At 34.1% G+C, this 16810-nt stretch overlaps 1 protein-coding gene across 1 annotated transcript in view; it reads right to left on the bottom strand.

Annotated features, from left to right (window-relative positions):
- The window catches only part of LOC118188116 (nose resistant to fluoxetine protein 6-like), an 82960-nt gene that overhangs the window by 28849 nt on the left and 37301 nt on the right, over positions 1–16810 (bottom strand). The window contains exons 8-10 of the mRNA XM_085827414.1: positions 7225–7346; positions 6807–6969; positions 3753–3832 (exon numbers count right to left, since the gene is read on the bottom strand). Coding sequence (XP_085683540.1) covers positions 3753–3832; positions 6807–6969; positions 7225–7346 — 365 coding nt within the window. The remainder of the gene's footprint in view (positions 1–3752; positions 3833–6806; positions 6970–7224; positions 7347–16810) is intronic.

The raw sequence follows: 16810 nt of genomic DNA, 5'->3' as shown, positions 1-16810 counted from the left end.
TTTCATAACGAGTATAAAACTTTCGCGAATATAAGTATAGAACCAGGAGACGGCATTAAAAATTAGCTCTCCTTGTTTGTCGAAATTTAACTTTTTTTTTAAAGGTAACATTGCCAAAACCTGAATATTTTCATCATTTAAAAAGCTTCTCTAACTGGATGTAGATAACTACGACCAACCATTATAAAAGTAAAGGCCAAGTAAGGATTTTTAAGCCGGATAAGGGGTGGATGTATATACATATATAAACATTCATTTGATACTGCCGATTTCAATACAAAAGGGGAGATACTAGATTAACAGGTACTAGATATTAGTCCCATGTACAAAATTTCAACGTGTTTAAACTTTATGGAGTTATGGGAGATACATACATATATATGTACGTATAAACGTCACAAAACAAAATTCTCATCTGAATCTATTTTTCACCCCTTTTTGGAAAAAACAATCCTTTATTTCGTGCGGAAGTACAGAAATCGCACAAGAAATTCATCTAAATGGATTCGAGAACAGTCAAAACGGGTGTTTCCGTTGAAACATGATACCTGAAATTTTTCGCGATTACAATGCTTCCTTTACTTCTTATACAAGAAAGTAATAATATTATGATTTCTGTTTGAATGATACAAAAAGTTATTAATTTTTCAGCGCATATAAATATTCAAATTACACTTTGTAATTTGTAAGCGTTGCGGAATAATTGTAATTTGTAAGCGGAAGTATAAGAAATTTCCGCAACGCTTGAAAATATGCACCTGTTACCTATTACATTTTTACGCTATTCTTATACTAACTACACACTTTATTCGGAATAAAACAATTAAGACTCAAAAATATTATACACTACATTTTTAATTTATAATAACTCCCGCTTAGATAATCATACATTTAAACAATGTATTGCACGTGATAAAAAAAGTATTTATAAAGCAACAAGTGCATATCCTGATTAATTTCCCCTGTTAATTATTTCCTTAAAGTCTTCCAAGAATTTGATTTCTTTTTGATTTCCAATGAGAGTTAAAATACATATTTTTAATTTTTGATAGAAAATATTACTTTTGCATCATTTAACGTTACAATTTATAATGGAACATATCTATGCTTAATAATGATTTTTAAGGGCTGTGAGGGAGATACTATCTATATATACTCCTGATTTTTTTAAGTACAAAAAATCCAGTTTTAATATCAATAATATGGTATAAGTTTGAGGCATATAAGCGGGTACGAAAATTGCAGATTATAAAGATAATCCTAGTTTATTACCTGAAAACTGTGTTTTCTACTTATGAAGAAATTATTGAAAACATTTTGCAGCGTTATTCAACTTTTACCGAAACTGGCTCTCAGTCTATTTTCAAAAGAATAAAAATGCAACATCTCATGTAGCCGAAAATGAGCCTCAAGTAAACTTTTAGCACTCAGTGCGGCCTCAGTCATAGTTAATGAGACCCTGAATCTTCTCAGAATTAATGAAATTGATCAAAAACATAAAATAGTCCAAATAAAATTATCATATAATTGATTCCACTGCTAGACACCTACTCTAGATCATCAAAAGTATTTCTGTAGCTTTATTGGAAATAATAGAATAAAAATATTTATAAAGTTAAATAAAAAACATAAAATTAGTTAAACAATATGTAAGCATGCCAGCTGCAAGAAAATGTGCTGTTCAAAAGATTAATGAAATTTATTTGAAACTGTTGACACTATTTACTAATTAGGCAAAAATAAACGAATTTTAAATGCCAAGCAAACCTCTCAGTTTTTTTGTTTTTTCTAAAAGATGAAAATTTAATTATTGTAACTGTCCACAAATCTGTTAGAGCCATACTTTCGGTGATCAAACTCTGGATTTCCTTATTGTTATACAAGCATAAAATGCAAATAAAAAAACTCCTTTATGGATCTTAACGTCTAACACTATTTCAAATTTTAGATAAAATAAATAGTATATTACCTAACACTGATTGAAATTTATTTTCTTAATTTTTTATATAAAAACAGAACAAATTTAGGATTTGTTTAGTCAAAAAACTTGGCACAATTTTTAGATTCATACACATAACCTGACGGAACAGTAGCGAAAAAAAGTGTTTCTGATTTGAATTAAAGATTTTAAAAATTCAATGTATAATTAATTCTTAAAATCTACTGTTATGTATTTTAATGTATCTTAACTTCCTTTTTTAAATATATTTCGAACCTTTGATTTAATTGAGAACGAACAAGTATATTTTTTAGATATCCTGTAGAGTCATTAGTTTATTTCGAAGCAGAAAAGTTGGAAAATATGCAACGCCTTCGCCGGGAACCGCGGACCTCTCAATTATGCGCTGAGCGTGCAGACCACTACACCACCAAGGCTCGCTAAGAAGGCGGGAAAAATACCTTATAATCCTATAAGGTATTTTCTCCCTCCTTTACACAGGCCTTTCGTGGTGTAATTAGAAGCAGACTCCACATATTCCACAGGTCAAGGATTAGAGCCCCGACGAGGGTATCGCATATTTTTCACATCTTCTGCTTCAATAACCTAATAGTTCTAAAATTCTTTTTCATATTCGGATCTTACAGTTAGAATCCGTTACACATTTGCCTTTTTATTTCTTGTACAGATATCACGTTTCAACGAAAATATCCATTTTGACCGCTCTCGAATCAATTTGAAAGATGTCTTTCGTGACATCTGTATGTAAATAATAAAGGACTCTTGTTTTCCAACACGGGTTGTAAAAGGAATTTAAAACGGATTCAAAAGGGATTTTTTTCTTGATGTCTCTACGTACGTACGCATGTATATATCTCACAGAACTCAAAAACGATTAACTATAAAACGTTGAAATTTCGTACATAGGACTGCTACATCTAGCTGTGTACCTCCCTTTTCTGTTATACTCAGCCTCACCAAACGTGTATACACCCACCCTCTTAAACGGCTCGGTGAGCTCTGTTTATTTTTGTTATACGTTGGTAAATTATATATTTTTTGCTTTAAAAGTGATGGAATTATGTTGTTCTTATGTTCTGGTTAAGGATTTGATGCCTTTAGTTAATCTGCAGGCAATAACTGTAGAATTATGAGCAATTTAAGCCGAACGTATCGGCTATTTATATATGTTTGAAACTCATAATAATGTACTGAATTAAGTTAGTCGTTACACCAACTTCAGTGTTCTTTTGCACAGTGGGACCAAAAGTTGACTTCACATTTTTGTGCACCAAAAATTTAGTGCTTTTACTTGTTGGCTGAATTTCTTGTTTTTGTATAGAAATCATAATTTTAACTGTAAAAATTGCTTTTTTAACTGTATTTGGTGTTTTAAATTTTTCTGTATTTTACAATTTTTAATGAAGATGTTTTGAGTATTTATATATTTTTATTTAGCCACGAAGTAAGAATTGAACTGATTGAATGAGAAATATAATTAATGAAATTCGAGACAATAAGATGGAATGAAGTTCAGCAAATAAACCATACAAAGAAATCATGTGGTGTCCGCATCAGATATTTTTATCACATTCACATACAAAAATAATATTAATCCATTAGAAAATTCTCTGAAACTCGAGTAGTTGATGAAAGTTCAAAATTAGATATCGTGCAATAACTGGCAAAAAGTTTTCATGAAGCAGAGTTTTATAATTTAGGAAGAACGGAGAAGAGGCTGAAATTTGTAGCACACGATGATATCCAAAATTTAGTTTTTTAAACATATGAGCATGAATGAAATATTACATACCTCCACAAAGAATACAAAAATAAAGGGCTGATGATGAAGAATTGCATATCGTTGGCCAAATACCAGGTCCATATCATGCACTAAATTTGGAAAAGATTAGATTATTTTCAATTTAAAGGTTTCAAAGCGTTAAATAATTGTCTAAAGTTTGATTCTAAATATTGGTTGAACTAAATTTATCTTTAATATTAGCACTGGTTTAAAACGTGAGCGTCAGCATTTAGAAAACGTTTTTTATACACTAAGTTTTTATTTAAAATGGATATGATAATTAATGCACTAAAAAGAGAAAAATAATTTATCGTATAGTTTAATCGGAATAACAAATTAAGTAATTCTATTTACAGAATTCATCTGCAATTTGATATCCCGTTGGCTACATATATCACGAATAATAACAGAGTGAGCACAAGATTTACATAGGAACTTATGTCTCAAAATGTGAACTGCAAACGGTAGAAGGCAATGTTCGCAAGCGTAGAGAGGAAGAAAGAAAGGATATCGAAAGAGGTGTTAATATGACTTTTATGAAAGAACATTTCTAAATTGTAGAGACATTAGGATTTTCTGGAAGCAGGAGACTTGAAAAATGAGCCACGCCTTCGCCGGGAATCAAAACAAAAACCTCTGGAATACGCGCCCAGCGTGCAGATCACTACACTAGGAAGGCATTCTAAGAAGGTTGAAGAAATATCTCATATACTCCCCCCTTTTAAAGGACTACTGGGATTTTAGGGAACCACTTGCCAAATCCTTGGTGTGGAAAATCAACATCCACCATCTTTTTAGTTCGGGCGCCACTGTAGAGACATTAGGTAATTTTTGGAAGCAGGAGTGATAAAAAAATGAGCAACGCCCTCGCCGAGAACCGAACCACCACCTCTGGAATACGCACGCATCGTGCAGACCACTACACCACGAAGGCATGCTAAGAAGGCGGGAGAAATACCTTATATTCTCCCTCTTTTAAAGGGCGACAATCGCAAAATCCTGGGGGTGGAGAATCATCATCCACCACCCTTTCACTTCGGGCGCCAATGTAGAGTCATTAGGTATTTTTGGAAACAGGTGAGATGAAAAATAAGCAACGTCTTCGCGGGAAATCGAACCACGGACCTCTGGAATACGCGCCCAGCGTGCAGACCATTACACTGTGAAGGCATGCTAAGAAGGTGGGAAAAATACCTTATAAAATCATAGAAGATGTTCAAAATTTCTGCCATTCACCACAATGTATCTTCACAACGTCAATGCTTTGATTCACGGACTCCTTAAAAATTGGCAGGTGTGTCACGGACACGTGCTGCCGCTTCCATGATCCTTTCAACAAGATCCATCTCCGATGTTCCTGGCGTTTCGCACACCATCAAATTCATGCACCATTAGAGGTACAAAATCCAGGGAAGTCAGGTCCGGGGATCACGGTGACCATGCGACTGGTCCGCCTTTGCCAATCCAGCGAGCAGGATATGTCCTAGCGAGGTATTCCCGCACAATGCTGCTAAAGCAAACGGTCCATGATGCCTGTAACCAGGTGTTTTGGCGCCTAGCAGCTGGAGCGTTAACCATCTTATCCGGCAAAACTCTTTCCGCAAAATGTCCATAAAGAAGTGAGTTAGTGAACCGAATCATCTTTCTCCTGCAACGTCCTCGCTTGAAATGATCAAACTTCCCATTCTTCCATAAGCCTGTCAACAATGCCCTCTAGCGGTCGCCGTTCGCATTTTCGGACACATGTTCCTATGTAAAAAATAATGCTTGTTATGGTATGACAGATTAACATGTTAAGTTTGGAAACAACGTTTTGAGACATCCTGTACATTTGGCAATGCAATCCAATTAATAGGAAATTTGAAAAGATAACGGCTTACACATTTGACAATGCAATTCAAATTAATAGATTTCGTTATTTAAGCGCCCCACGCTTTTATTCCTCGTGAAAAGATTAAAAAATAATTAACGATGAATGATATAACATATTGTTGCGTTATTTTGTTCCTTTACGTTACGTACGTACGGGGTTTCTGCGGATTTGCAGTGAATAACGACGACAGCACTGAATGAAGTATCGAAACACACTTTATTTAGACAATATTAATCAGGACAGCACCAAAATCACGTTGCAGTCGGCGAAGAACTACTATAAACACGCTGACACAATCAGCGACACAGCCTCCAGGTTATCAAGCTATAACGGTGGAGACAACTTCACTGCATAGCACCAGAGTACAGCTCCCGACTTTGCTTGGTCGTTCTCGGAACTCCACGTACTCTTGAGATTCTTCACGCAACATCTCGAGTTGCACTCGACGATACACTAGTGTACAGCTCCCGACTCCTCGGTTCAATTGTTCCAGGAGCTCAACACACTCTCTCGACGATGCACTAACCGCGATACACTAAGAGACTCTTTGGGTGCTCGCGCGGACCCACTCGGCACTCGCTGACCGACTGTCCACTCGGTCGACTTCGCACGGACTAAATAACTTGATACTAACTGACTAACTAACTCTACGCCTACCAGCAGGGTTTATAAAGCGTTTGGCTTGTGTTCGAAACATTCTGGGCTAAACGGGTAAGAATTCATTTCAGAAGGTTCTCCATCCATCTATGGAATATCGCCAATTTTGTCGTCGCGATGGGCGATTTCTCGTCAAATATGGCAATCCTGCCTTTCCTTGCCATTTCATGGCAACCCTATAACTGCTTTGCGGGGAAGCCATCTTACCGCGCCTTGACATTTCGTAAGAATATTGCTTTGGAGAATAATATAATTAATTAAATGAGCTTTTATATGGTTTCTTTTAAGAAGTTTATTTTCCATTTTTTAGAAAGTTCTTGGCGGTAATATTAGAATCATGTTCATAAACTTTTTAAATAAAATAAATTTTCAGTCCACAAAATTTAGAAATTCATTTCAAAAGTTCCATATTTATTAACTTTATTCCCAACTCATGCGTAAAAGTATTTTACCACGCAAGATAATAATTTTTTCACATCAGATATCTTATGAGTTATTATTTCATTACAGATATTCAATACAAAAATTATTACTTGATCTGTTGATTTTAGAAAATTGTTTATATAAAGTAAATTCCACCACCAATTATTTTTGCAGCTTGGTTCTATATCTTTATCTGGAGAAACTGGACCAGAGCTCAAATAAAAGGAAACCGTAGCAGAAAATGCCAACGTTATCATGTACACAGGTGTAAGTCTAAAGAAAACATAAAAAAATCTTATTATTAAAATAAAAAGTATGGACGTTATATTGGTTATTCGATTTTTTTTTTTTTTTTTTTTTTTTTTTTTTTTTTTTTTTTGAAAATTCAGTAAGTTTAAAGAATAATTGATGTTATTTTATTACAATGAATACAACGAAACAGCAACAGATTAGTTTTGATTTACTAGAATAATTATCCCGAATTGTACAAAAATTTTGATTAGAAATTTCATAAAACCTAATACTTACCTTATGTACCTGTGGATATAAAAATAAACCCAAGATATTTTTCCTTTCCTTTTGCTGAATTCTTGAAGGAAAAGGTAAGCGAGAAGAAATCCACTGTAAAATAAAAATGCTTTAAAATGTATATTTCAACTGAAACAAGAGAAAATTAAAAGCCAGATAAACCTGTTATGTTTTACAAAATTGCTTTTCCAACAGTAAAACTTTCTTTCCCTTATTTCATTTAGGTAATTATGAGTAAAAAATAATAATTACACTTGGTTTTTATTAAGAACCAAGCGCAATTGTAAATTTTACTCGTAATTATGTGGGCCCACCAGCGGCCGAGCGGTAAAGTCGCTGAACACTGGTAGTTCGGTCCGAGGTTCGAATCCCGCGAACGGGCTGGCTGCATGGGCGTTTTCGTGGTTTTCCCCGTGTGTAACGTGTATACGAGCCAGTTACCCTTAGAAAGTCCTCCACGAAGGCATCCCTTCCCTTAGGCAGATAGCCCTAGTGTGGTTTGCCATAATTGAATACACTAACACCAATTATAATTATATTAACGCTTAGAACTAAAGCAATTTTAATAGTGCGTAAAAACTCAGTAACATATGGAAAAAAAAAACTTTATTTTAAGCATAATGTTCAGACATTATTTAATTTTATGTGTTGTTTCATGTATTTCATTTTTAATAAATATATTAACATAACATTGCAGAGACATTAGGTTATTTCGAAGCAGGAGAGATGACAAATGAGCAACGCCCTTGCAGGGAATCGAACCTTGGACCTCTGGAATACGCGCCCAGTGTGCTGACCACTACACCATGAAGGCATGCTAAGAAGGGGGGGGAATACCTTATATACTCCTTTTTCGAACAGCGACTGGGGTTTTTATGGGACCCAGTTGACAAGTCTTGGATGTGAAGAATCATCATCCACCACTGTTTTAGTTCGGGCGCCACTGGAGAGACATTAGGACTTTTTGGAAGCAAGAGACTTGAAAAATGAGCAATGCCCTCGCCGGAGATCGAACCACGGACCTCTCGAATACGCGCCGAGCGTGCAGACTACACTACGAAGGCACGCTGAGAAGGCGGGAGAATTACCTTACAACATATTTTACAAATACAATAATATTATTTTTTAAAACTTGGTAGTTTAACACAAAGTTATACAACGTGCTTTTCCCCTTATTTTATTAATTTTGTCGCCCGAAAATCGAGAGGGGGAAAATTATGAGAATAGTTTAATTTCTAAAGGATGGACCACCGTAAGATTATAACAAATGAAAAGTAATCATGGATAAACTACAGATACTGCCACACTATTATTTAAAAAAAAAAAAAAAAAAAAAAAAAAAAGAAAGAAAACGTACATTCCAATAAGAATACATGGTAATGTTAACATTGCCGCATAAGATATATTCATTTCCATTTCCCTGTAATTTGAATCCCGCCCGTTCTTATTGTTGTCTTTGCTTCTCCTTACGCCTCAAATAATTAAAGAAGCTGAATGTGCAGCTGATTCGGCAAAATTTTAGACTGAATGTCAGTTCGCGTTTGCTCCATTGTAATTGATCGATTCTTGTATTAGGCTGGCATAAAGCTCAGCGTTAGAAGGGAAAGCTTCACAGTGACCTTCGCAGGTGCTTTACGACCGTTTGTCTTTGTTAGTAACATGAAGTTATTGTATGTACGCAGAAATTCATCACATATGTATCTTTTGAGAAACGTTCAAAAGAAAACTAATAGAAATTTATTTTAAGATGTACATGCGTTTTTTGTTTTAATAATCTCGTAAATTTTAATGCTCTTTTTTTACAGATTTAACTTTGCAATTTAGCTTGTTTAAAATATTATGTACATTTTAAACAGTTAAACTATTTCATTGTTTTAAAACAATAAGGATTCAAAGTCGAAAAATAATGTGTAACATTTGAAATAACGATGAAATTGTTCATATCTTTATTTCATTTGCCTGTCGCGAATAAACGGTACTTTTTCTCCACGAAAATTTTAACACAGATGCGGATTTTAATTTGAAAAATTCTTCAAGTGTAATTTGACGTGGCATCTGATTCTTAGTCTTAAGCAAAGCACTGAAAGTTGAATTAAATTCTTGAAAGTTTTCTGGCTGCTCTTCTTATTTTAAGAAGAAAAGATATTGCTGAGTGTGTCAAAACAATGCACGGTGCCTTGAAAGAAAAACTGAATTTTTTGTTTTTTCTTCATTTACGCTATTTAAATACTTCATCGGAAAACTATTAAAAGCAATGTCTGTTTCCAATTGATTCCGAACTGTTTTTCTCCAAGTATTTCCAGCAGTAACGTTCAGAAGGATAATTTGAATTAAATTTTTTACAGAATATCGCTTGTTTCTCGATTTATAAAACCTGTCTTGGAGAAAAATTTAACTATTTTTGTCTTTAAGTCAGATCATTTTCGTAGCTCCAAGCATGTTTATCTTTCTCCAAGTATTTTTTGCAGCAATATTCTCAAGAGCTATTGGAATTAATATTTTGTTATATACCAATTTTAAATTATTATTTTTACTCAATTTCAAAACTTGAGTGCAGTCGTTCAATTTAATGGCAATATAACGTTTACATTTTCCAAAACTACAATCTGTTATGGACAGTGGTTGCAGTGAGTTTCATCAAGGGCGACTAGGTATAAGGAAAGATAATTTCTTGAATGGTAAAGTAACAAGAGTAATGATATACTACAGCGGTGTTTCGCAGATTTTCAGTGGAAACTTTATGAATTAAAATTAAGGATTTCCTTGAAAAATAAAAAAGTTTAAAAATTATGCACATTTATTTGGTACTTGGATTAGTTCTCGCTGTTTATTGGACAATAAACACATATTTGTTTTAATAGAATTATGTAAGATAATTTACTGAAAGTAATGTCCTTCAGCAGCTTCAAATTTTTCCCACTTGTCTGGTATTCAAGTTCTTTTGAGATGATCCAATTACGAAGCCAGTTTTCGAGATCGTTAGAAGATGTGAAGTGTTGTTTAGAAAGACAATGCTGCGTGGACCAAAACAAATGGTAACTGGAAGGAGCGATGTCTGGTAAATATGGCGGATGGGCTAAGACATCCTTTTGAAGTCCCTTCAAGGGTTTTCCTTTATCGTTTGAAACGTGTGGTTTGGCATTGTCATGAAGCAGAATTACATGGTCATGTCTCTGAACATATTGCGCGTATTTGTCTTTAAGTGCGCCAATCACATTGAATAACTGTGCTTCGTAGCATTCAGCACTCACCGCTTGATCCGGTTGTAGCAACTCATGGTACACCACACCGGTTTGATCCCATCAGTTGCACATAATAATCTTCTTGCCATGAATATCCGGTTTTGGTGTTGATGGTTCGCCACGACCGGCTCATTATTTCATGCAAAAATGGCTTCCGTTTTTGCTTTTGAAGCAACACGTCACAAATGGTGAAACGTTTCTCAATGTCCCTCTCTGCCAATTAATGTGGTTCTCAGTTTCCCAATTTCTGAATCATGCGCATTGTTTTTAAACGCTTATGAACGGTTGGTGTATCCACATTTAGTGTTTCAGACAACTGTATAAGCGTCTAAGATGAATGATCTGCCAGTTATGCCTCTAACTGTCCATCGTGAAAACTTTTTCTGCCAACCAGGACGCATTTTGTCACTCACCTCAAAATCGTTATCTTTGCATCGTCGAAACCAATCTCTGAACATTTTTTTCTAATACAGCATATTCCCCTTACGTTTCCACTCGCAAACGATGACTTTCTGCAGCATATTTCTTGATATGAAAGCAGAAGAGCAACACTTCCTTTTGAATAAACAAAAATTGAAAACCTTTAGTACCACCACTACAAAGTACAACCTCTCTTGAATAAATTTCAAGAGATTCTCAGATCGCATAAATTTACGAGTGTTAGAGAAAAACCTCAATCAGGATGTTGGGGTTTTAATTTTTGAATTTAATAGTTAAAATTACTTTGCTGCTTTGCATACCACCGGTTGAGAAACCCTGGTCTATACGACGCTTATCTCGCCTCTGTGCGATAGATATTGAACATGAATTTATACGAGTATCTTCCTCTTCCACATGTAAAGTATTTAAACATCCAAAAAAATTCACTAATTGCTGCAATAACAGCCAATTCTAGTTTCTTTTTTGATATAAATGTTTCTTTGGGGCAGTTATTCCAGACAACACTATGTAAACTCTCGTTAGTATTTTGTGTTTTTCCAGATATGCATTTTGCTAAAAGTTCACTACTGGTTAGCCTTTAATACACTGACAGTATTTTGAATAAAACATACACTATTAATTTGTTTTCGCCATTAAATGAAAATTAGATTTCTCATTTTTGGCAATGCTACGTTGAAAAAAACACCATGATTTAACATATACTGGGCATTTACTATGTCTATTACTAGTATAATATGTTCATGGAATAACAGGGAAGCACCATGATGTGACATCTATTGGGCATTTATTATGTTTAGGTGAGCATAGTTTACTATATCCATAGAATAGCAGTGAAAGAAATTTGCATAAATTGCATTTTTCATATTTTGCACATTCATAGCTTGTTAATAAGTATTAATTGCGGAAATTAAAATATAATATTTTTTCTCAAATGTTTGTTTACCTTTTTGTGTTTGCTTTTTGTTTTTCTCACATGTTTGTTTACTTTGTTTACCTCTCAGTGACATTTAAATGTCACTAAAAAGGTAAACAAACGTATTCAAATGTTGATAATTTCTTAAAAATAATTTTTCACACAAGCAATTTTTTTTCGGTAGACGATAGAGGTAAAACCGCAGAATATTATTATATAATTTTTTTTTCTAGTTTTTGGTCGATTTTTGCTAAAATCATCGTTCACTGTTCCCTCAATATTAATATAGCTTCATCTGATATTATTGTAACAAATGCCAGCCTTCTTTATTTCGCTCTATATTCTATCCAGTATTACATCTCCAATACTATCAATAGAGTGGGTAATGTGATCACATTTGTCCATGGCTGCCTTGATAAGTAACCGCATGATAATATTAAGCGTTGGGGGAAAATGCACTTCAGAATCACAATGTAGTTTAACACAGATTTAACATGCCATATATTCCGGCGCACATAAAAGCAAAAACAAACAAAAAACTGAGATCCAAATTTATGGGCGCTCGTTATAAGCTAAATATAAAAATGATAGATTTAAAAAGAAGGAAAATATAAGCATACAAAAATTTGTTTTTTGCATGTACCTATAAATGCTATTACTTGTGATTCTGGCGATTTTCTAGGACCCAGTTAGCAACACTTTCTTTTAGGATAGGCCGGACATTCTGTTACTCCTTTCCGCAAAGCACATTCATTTTTTTGGCATATTAATAATTAATTCTGATATCATTTTTTTTTCGACTCACGTATGGAGCTTTCACCATACGTGTTCTTTTGCAAGCTGAATGCCTTTGTATTCAAAATCAGCACCATGTTTGTTTCCCTTGCGGCAGCCATATTTACTGCTAAAAGGAACACTAGATGAAATGCACTTCTGTTAAAGCAAATGCGATTTACTATAGCCTTCGATGTTCACTTCAGAATCACCGCTGCTGACAACTTCAGAAAGAGAAGTTTAATTTAGTTTATCATGGCAAAACATATTAGGCCTATCCACCCTAAGGAAAGGTACGCTTCGTGGAGGACTTTCTATTAGAGACTGGCTCGTATATACGTTATACATGGGAAAAACTACGAAAACAGCCATGCAGTCTGTTCGCCTGGATTCGAACCCGGTCGGAGCAACCAGCGCTCAGCGATTTTACTGCTCGACCCCTGGTGGGCTTACAGAAATAGAAAACATCTGACTTCTAATTCAGCGAATTCATTTGGGCCGGAAGTACATTCGTATCCCAAATTATTTTTCCCCTTTTCTCGAAACCCTAGGATAACATTCTTGTGCGCAATTGCATTGAATACAACCCATCCCTCTAAAGAATTATTTCCTCAAGCACTTCCCCCCTCACACACACACATATTGTTCTCTTTATCGCTTACATATAAATAGGGACTTTTCACAGTATTTTATATCGGAAAGGCAAAAATTTAATTACGTCAATGAAATATTTTTATGCCTTTCACGTCAATGAATAATGCGGTCTTAATGAATAAAGGGAATAGGTGAAAACAGTAAAATTTGAAAAGACTACTACTTACCTTAAGACAAAAAATATGCACGTATATGTGCATATTTTTATATAATATGCACAATATTTTATATAATATATATATATAATATGCACGTATATGTGCGTTCTTACAACTGAATAAAATCCTTGAAGTACTATCTGAAATGGCCAATTTTTAATGAAATTCATGATTTCCAGAGGACTCTCTGTGCGACAGAAAACAAATAACATTAGTTGGTATCAGGAAATTAAAAGAGGTTAAAATAACAAGGTTAAAAATTAACGAAATAACATAAAATTTACTTCTGAACATTAAAATATTTCTGCTTTTTTGAAATCCCTTACAGCTTTATTTTATAGACTACAAATAAAATTTTGCACATTATAGAAATTTGATTTTTATGGCATTTCACTAATTAATTACAAATATAAACACATTATTGCTTTTTATAACAAAAAAATATTATGAATGTTGTAATCAGATTCCTCTGCAGTAAAGATTAATGTTTATTATCAATTCTGTAACTTACAATCTAATAAATTTAAACCTTATTCCATGCTTAAGAAGATTATAAAAAAACTCCTAAACATAATTAAAAATGCATAAATTTAAGTGTAAGATAACATGTCTTAACCCTCTGACCGGTCAGAGGTTTCGCTAAGAGAGCACAAATTTCCCAAAACTACTATGAGAAAAAATTATTTCTTGATTTTAATGTAAAAATTCTCTTGGCATTTTATGCCTAGATTTGTGTACTTTTAATATATTGCCTTAATTTCTTTTACATATTTTAATATGCACGTATATGTGCGTTCTTACAGATATCACAAAAAATATTCTAGGACGTATATATACGGTTAGAGGGAAAAGGAGGTAAACTTTCGGTTTCACTAACATGCCATTATTGCCTTCCGCGTGAAAACAGCAAATTTTCGAGTAGAAGACAAACCAGTTGGATCATATTTTTAAATTTTCATTGACCTGAATTCTGTATAACCTTTTGCATAACCTTTTGCATAAGCCGAGAATTGCATAACCTTTTGAAATAAGCCGAGAGAAGATAATTATGTAACTGCCGTAATTTTTCTGTAATAATGCGGAAGCACTTCTTCTGCTTAAAAGGCATTCTTTTAAGGTCCAAATTTTGAAACAGTCATTTATGATTGATTGTTTGCAAAATAAGTTACATGCTTTCATTTCTATTATAATAAAAATATGTAAGTTTTTCATTTGATTCCAAAGCTAATTACTAAACTAAAAGTGTAGTAAACTTAGAAATCAGTTTGATAAAATGTTTTATAAAACAGCCTATCAAAACCAGTAGCAATAATAAAGTTGTTCAGTTTTACTGTTCTTGGAAACTTATAATAAAATACTGCAGACCCTATAGACTGATAGCGAGCCATCACTATACGTCTTAAACAACTCACAGATACTCAAGAAAATTAAAATAGTCTTTTTGTTTCCTTGTATAAAACAAAGGAAATAGGGTTATCTGAAAAAGCTTCGGGTATCATATTTCAGAGGAAATATCTGTTTTGATCGTACTCAAATCCATCTGGACGATTTTTTTTACCTGTCGTTTGTATGTACGCATAGAATAAAAGCCTGTTTCCCCCCCAAACGGATTATAAAGTTGATTTTAGTGAATTCAAAATGTATTTTTTTGTGATATACGTACGTACCCATGTATGTGTGCATGCATGTATCTCGTGTAACACATAAATAATCAACATTTTGTATATGAGACAGCTGTAACATGTAGTTATGCACCTCCCTTTTCTATTGTTAATTGACAGACCCAATACGAAAATTTTCATGTTTTGGCTATGCCAAATTAAAAAAAAAAAAAAAAAAAAAAAAAAAAAATCAACAAATAATGAAATCTAAAATTTAATGCCTTTGCCCGGTTCTTATTTTTCCTATATTTAGAAAAGTTTTATACTCGTTATGAAAAAAATAATATTATAAGAAGTTTGACTTCGTCACGATAAAAATTGAGCAAGATATTTAATTTCAAAATTTGCAATTTCTGATGTCATTTTCAACTTGCTCTTATCGGTTAAGAATAAGTTTAAATGAAGTAGAACAAGAAATACATATAATTTAATAGGCTATACTAAGAAATCATGTGTTGCTTCCACGTTAGATTTTTTTTTTTTTTTTTTTTTTAACTGAACAAGACAAACACAGCCTGCGCTACAACGAATTCCACTACCTTGCGGGAATTTAAATTAACATAACCAGAAAGTTAAATTCAAACACAGGTAACATAGTCTAACACTATAGATAAAATAGCTTACTTTAGCTGGCTCAAAATTTTACAGGCTCTTATTTTAAAGCATCAGCTATCTATATGCCAAAGCTGAAATATAACTTACTAGAAAGCCCGGCGGTCATACGAAATGACCGCTGTTCTAGATATTATGAATTGTAATTAAAATGATTTGTGCAAAGGTGTCTGCTAATTCAAACTGAATTACCCAGGGCAGGCGGCGAGGATGCCCCGTTGCTTACTGGCCCACGGGGTTTTCCCTCTTTTGCTTGCTTAATTGCTTAAAGTAGAGTGCAATGAAGGAAACCACTGGCGGTACATTTCTTAAGACCACCGCTCGCTCAATAAATAAAGGTGATTCAATTAACAAAATGTTAATTCACATGTCAAAGATCTCTTTGTACACAACATTTCTTGTGTAGATCTTTCCATCATTTTTAAGCTCGCCTTGCAGAGGACCATCCATTATTTTTAATTTTACGTCCGTTCTTTCACGAACTCTTGAACAGGCAACATAAAGTTGACCGTGTCCAAATGCATGCTCAGGTAAAAATATGCCAATACGCTTTAAGCGTTTGGCCCTGAGACTTATTGATGGCCATAGCAAAGGCAAGTTTTACAGGAAATTGTCTACGTCTCAATTGAAACGGCCGTGTGCCGTGGCAACGTCACCCCATTGGCTAGTACAGTTACGCAAGGAACCAATAAACTATCGGTGACAAACAAACACTTAAGCCGCATATAATAAAGATATTTATTTACTTCATTTTATTTGTTTTTTTATCTTTGCCGGTTTCTGCCGGGTGCATATTTCCGAATTCTATTATATATAGATGTTAAATTTATTTTTTAAATGTTAAATTCACGTGCTCTTCTATTTTTAATTTTTCCGGCTTAGCTTTCTCATAATATTTGCCAAGCGCCTGCACTGCACGGGGAATAACACAATTTACAGTTACGCAAGCAACTAATAGACTAAAATGCACTCTAAATATGCAGCGAGCCAAAAGTCGTCTCTAGAATTTGGTGGTAGAGGAAGAGGAGTGGGACCGTCCCTCGGACCCGTCCTCCCGGAGTACTCTCCATCAAAATAGGGGGGGGCGGACCTGGACAAAGTCGTATTGTCGCCTCTATGGCGCTCGAGGTT

The sequence above is a fragment of the Stegodyphus dumicola genome, chromosome 12, assembly GCF_044657685.1.
Source record: "Stegodyphus dumicola isolate Sdum_Otavi_A_Nest chromosome 12, ASM4465768v1".
NCBI lineage: Eukaryota > Metazoa > Arthropoda > Arachnida > Araneae > Eresidae > Stegodyphus > Stegodyphus dumicola.
The sequence above is the reverse complement of the archived record's forward strand: the minus strand, read 5'-3'. Positions and strand labels throughout refer to the sequence as shown.